Source organism: Saccostrea cucullata, unplaced genomic scaffold, assembly GCF_032062105.1.
Source record: "Saccostrea cucullata isolate Sc308-1 unplaced genomic scaffold, CSIRO_AGI_Scuc_v1 ctg2349, whole genome shotgun sequence".
NCBI classification, from domain to species: domain Eukaryota; kingdom Metazoa; phylum Mollusca; class Bivalvia; order Ostreida; family Ostreidae; genus Saccostrea; species Saccostrea cuccullata.
Genome location: NW_026923851.1, coordinates 120,693 through 126,220, shown reverse-complemented (window position 1 = coordinate 126,220; position 5,528 = coordinate 120,693). Strand labels below are relative to the sequence as shown.

The 5,528-nt window shown below is 31.6% G+C and overlaps 1 protein-coding gene across 1 annotated transcript; it reads right to left on the bottom strand.

The window, feature by feature from the left end:
- Positions 1–2,221: 2,221 nt before the first annotated feature.
- LOC134265100 (baculoviral IAP repeat-containing protein 7-like) lies at positions 2,222–5,096 on the bottom strand. The gene is made up of 4 exons (XM_062747338.1): positions 5,018–5,096; positions 4,747–4,876; positions 4,107–4,241; positions 2,222–3,049 (listed from the first exon to the last, which is right to left on the bottom strand). Exons 2-4 carry the CDS (start codon positions 4,802–4,804, stop codon positions 2,850–2,852), a joined length of 393 nt encoding a protein of 130 aa, XP_062603322.1. The 5' UTR covers positions 4,805–4,876; positions 5,018–5,096; the 3' UTR covers positions 2,222–2,849.
- Between the last annotated feature and the right edge of the window lie 432 nt (positions 5,097–5,528).

Sequence of the window (5,528 nt, the reverse complement as noted above, 5' to 3'; positions counted from 1 at the left end):
ATATGAAATTTTCTCTTACGTTGCTATTTCAACAGTACGAGAATATCATAAAACTGTTTTTATACAGCAATTCTGCTGTTCTACCAGTAAACATCACGTCATTTGTGATAGGAGGAGATGTAAATATTATGTTGTTAAAGGGCCATTCATTTGGGAAGCCAAGTTATCGTTACAACAAGTCTATCTAGCTGGTTGAAGTTTAATCAAGGAGGTAATAAAACCTTGTAGGTTTTCTCTCATTTAAAAACACACATTCATCAAGCTTTTTAACATATTATTCAGTTATAAAAATCAAAATAACACCAAAGGACGGTTTTTTAATTTATACTAGAAGATCAATAATTTTTTTTCTTGAAGTGCTAAAAACTTTTTTAGGTAAACACATAATAAAATAGAAAATGTCCTTAAAACATTTGGGTTGATAAAAGCATTTATAATATTCAATTTTATAATCAAAAGATAAGAAATATATTTATAAAAATGAATTTTCTGATAAACACTTACCAAATTCCATGTTTCATTGTATTGATTATCAATTAAAACTGAAGTTAAGAAATAGATTACAGGCCATGGTTGTTCTCTTGCCCCGTGTCTTCAGTTTTATACTGAAATAACTCAAAATGCAAAATGTAAATTGTTAAGAAAGAAATATTTCAAATTTTGCACATAAAATTATCGACATCCGCGTCCCTGTTTATTACATTTTACCTGTTATATGCAATGATCAAAATTAAAAGAAAGCAACTTTGATATAATGAATCCATATTCAAAATTAGCTATGAATGACAGTTCGAGGTGCGATTTGATGATCTATCACTACAATCAGATATGTCGAATATTAAGAATTCTACAATAAAAAGCAACTAGTCTTTGAATTTCAAAAAAAATATATGACGATAAGTATCAGTAAAAGAATAAAAAACAGTAACCTTTTTTCCAGTTCTTTTTTTATTTGTTTTCTATTATTTTGATGACCTTTGCTTTGAGTGATATGGTCCATAATGTATAAATTGTTTAAAAATAATATTGATTAAAGACATATTAGATTTAAGGTTGGAAAATTTTGCTAAGTTTTGACTAAATGTTTATAATGTTACAAACATTGCGTAAATCTTTTGGACAATCCTCGTAGGTTATCAAATATATAAGTATTAAAATACATGTACGAGGGTTGTCCCAAAAAGTCGAAGACAGGGAAAAAAGTTTTTTTTTCTCCTTGCTTTATTTAATTTCTTCTCTTGTCGTAACAAAATGTAACATTTAATGGTCTTGCATTTCAAGTTTCGTGATGATATCACAAAGTAAAGAAAGCATTTATATGTACCTCGGAGCACGACTTAATTTACGTCTGTCCTAACGCCATGATCTCTTTTTCTTCAACACAAGTTAAAATTTGATATATATTTTTTAAAATTAAAAAACCACTCTTGACTAAGAGACATACACATGTATTTGTATTCACTACAATCCTTTTTTTTTTTTTAGCAGATTCACATTTCAGTCGAAATTTAGTCGATAGATTACGTTGTAGGCAGCAGAGAATACACGTTGTATGGCGTCGATCGTGGCCCGGAACGTTTCCCACTGCCAGCTAAACAATATTTTACTTCTTACATGGATAATTATCTTCGGTATAGAGAAAAAACTATTATAGAATCGCATACCATTTATAAACAATTTCTCCATCAGAATCTTATGTGTGTAATGTCACTTTTGTACTCTTTTTCCGTCTCTGATGTACATTAACCGTATTCAGAAAATGGTTTCTTCCCTTTGCGTCGGTTACGCATTTGAGGAAAGTTATTTATTCATAAAAAATTGACACGTAAATAAAATTGTTATTCTTGTTTCACTTATTTAAATTTAAGTTCATGTTTCACATAGTCCAAAGAAATAAACGCAAATGTAAAAGTGATAGTTAAATTATTCCAAATTTTGTTCGTGCACCGAAGACTATGTAGGCTTTCATATAAATCGTCCAAAAATTATTAATATGAAAGATTGATTGACTGATTGTATATTGTTTAACGTCAGTTGCCAGTGGAGAGATGCAAATTTTGTCCTATACTCAGCGCTTAGGGTCATTGAGCAGGGAGGGATATTTTTCGTGCCAGCACCTGCTGCGACACAGGACCTCGGTTTATACGGTATCCGATACCAGTCTCCACGTCCCACAGTGGGAAAGATAAGGATTGACTCCTTACTTCGCGACTTTAAAAGATTAATATGAAAGATATTCAGTTTAAAAGATTGATTCATTGATTGATTGTATATTGTTTAACGTCCCTCTCGAGAATTTTTCGCTCATATGGAGACGCCACCACTTATCGGTGGAGAACTGCATATTCTGTCCTGTTCTCGGCACTCAGGGCCATTGAACAGGGAGGGATCTTTTTCGTGCCAGCACCTACTACGACACTGGATCCCGGTTTATACAGTCTCATCCGGAGGACCGCTCTCCATGTCTTACAGTGGGATTCGAACCCATGACATAAGGATCAACTCCTTACTTCACGACTCTAGAGTAGAGCCTCTAACCACTGCGCGCCACACGGGCGATAACAGTTTTTAAAAACATTGAATATATATTATCTTTGCAAAAATTGGTTATTATTGGTTGCATGTTAACAAAGTTTTAATCGTTGTCTACAACTTTAAGGGACATTCCTCGCGATCGTATATCTACGGCTGAAGAATAGAAATTTTTACTCTTATTCATTTACACATTCAAAATTTTATCATCTAAAAAGATATCATCACTTAAATTTTGCAGTTAAGATACCTTTAAAATTTTCTATTTTGAAATTTATGGTACATTACGGACCATGTCACTAGCTAACTATTCTTATCTAATCCCTATCAAACCGTACTTTGTGCACCTTTCCGATTTCAGATTTGCAACTCCAACAAATCTTTAGATTCTTAAGGCAGCCCTCACACAGCATGTGACCACAGCTTAGTACAACATGGCTGATATCCACCAGTTTACAGGCTTTACACAGCAACATCTGACGCATCTCATGATTTTCTTTTCGTAGATCTTCAGGATCTGAAAAGAAATTATGATCAAGTTTTGTTTAAATTTCCATGGTCTATATTTGTAAAGAAAGGTTGTTTTTTAAAAGCGATATGCATTTAGCTAGTCTATTGCAAGGTACGTCAACCAAAGTTTACATTTCATACTAATGGTTAGAGCATTATTTACAAACTGATCTGTCTATGGATGCTTCTGCTTTCATTAATTATGACAAGGACCACACGGCGGGTGTTCCCGTCGTTAGGGGATACATGTACCTACTGCTTTTAAGAGCAGTCCCATCCCGTCCTCAGCATTTTTTTGAAGTCCCCGGGTACTGCTTTCTGGAACTACTTGGGTGTCAGGTTGGGTCTGGTCGATACTGTACATGCTGTAACTATCATTGAATCTCATGCCATTTAAAAATAACTTCTTTATTAAAATGTTGTGTGTAATATCATTTCTGTACTCTTTTGTCTTGTCTCTGATATAAATAAACCATATCCAAAACAATTTATTATATCTCCATGCGCCGGTTACGCGTTTGACGACGTCCTTTTCATCAAACTCGATTCCGACAATACTTTGAAAATCATGACACCAATCGTCTGTTCTTAATGCTATTTATATGAAATATTGTCACAATATTACGATTTTGATTCTGATTTCACTGATTTAAATATGAGTTCAATGTTTTACAAAGCACTAAAGAAATAAAAGCAAATGTAAAAGTTATATGCGTAAATTATTCCGAATTTTTTTCATGCGCCGACAGTCCTTCTCCGCCTACATATAAATCGTATTAATATTATTGATATGAAAGATATATATTAAAGAATTCACAATTTTAAAGAACATTGAATATATTATGTCTATGCGAAATTTTGTTATTATTGGTTTCATGTTTAAAAAGTTATAAACATTGTCTACGACTTTTTGGGACAACCCTCGTAACTACATAAATAAGGATAACTGATGATAGAGGATGATCAAAAAGCAGCTTTTAGTTTTCATTTAGTTTTTAGTCTTCACGTGTAGAGATACAATTCATACAATATTACGAGTGTTATATTTTAAAATAAATACTAACCTTGAGGAATCGTAATGTTTTTTATATTATCAGCATCTATTGGTCTTTTCAATTTGGAGGCTGAAACATTTTCTTCGTTCTTGATTTTTTCAATCTCATCTAGGATAACTTCAGGAGTGATCTCTGGATATTGACCTTTTAAAATAAAAACAAAAATCAATGTTTTACAAAAATTTCAATTTTTACGAATGTAATTTTATTAATTTCATTTTCTTTTATATCAATATTTATGGTACTTATATAACGCCAACTTTTTAAAACTTGCATGTCCGAATTCGAATGTAGATAGATTTTTTTTTTCAAAAGTCACTGCATGTATTTTCCTCTATACAGCCTAGTCTGTACTTTAATACTATATCCTTTTTTGTTGCATGTTATATGAAACATCATTCCAGATTTCTTTGCTTGATTCTTTGCTTGATTCCTTTTTGCTTAGTTTTAAAACATGACTTTAAAAATTTTATTTCAGAACGGAGAATTTTGTTTTATATGTAGGCCTCCAGAAATCGGCTTCAGAATGTGTTTATGCTTCTTAAATTGTCTGAGCTATTTTTGCATGAAGATAGTGCTAGGTTCAAGTAATTTATCAGCTAGTCTGAATTAATTTAGATGCAAATCAAATAGCAAAAATAGTATTTACCTTGATAACTATTGATACGGTCAATTGCTTGTTGAATGATATTTGGAAGAAATCCCATCTCGAAAAGTTTGTGTGCTGCTTCTCCTCTTAATGTATTTTCATATCCGTTTCCAGACTCATGTAATGAATCCTTTTGAAAAATATGAAAGTGACAATTTTTTTTGTATTTAATGAGGCATTTGCGTCATCGATATGGATATTAAATAAAAAAAATAATTACATATTCTATATGGAAGATTTCTGCCAAAAATCAACTAATAATCATTGATACCACGTAAGTTTCCGAAAAGACATGTCCGAAATCTTTATCAATATACTGACGGGGAGAATTATGTTCCTCTCCATCTTTGTTTTCAAGAAAAATTTGACAGCCATAAATGCTAGAAAGGAAAATAATAATTTAACTGTTCTGTTTCTGTTGATGAAATTTAGTAATATTTACTAAGAAGACTCTATCCATCCACAACTTTTATGGTAAAGAGATCATTGCGATAATTGGATCAAATCTCATGAATAGTTCAAATACAAGTAAAGGAAGAAATCAGTTACAGTATTCCTATTAACATCTGATTAATAAATTAAGTGTAACCACATAAGATTATTTGTCACACTTATGATTTATCTATAGCAAAAAGAAGTACTTTTATGCAATTTTATCATTGTCGTGTTGCATGTTTAATAACGTTTTCAGGAAGGTAGAATTTTCTGTCTGGAAACTCTTTATTTTTTGAATTGTTTTGCAAAAAATCTTGAATAGGTTATTGAATCTAAGGAAAACACCC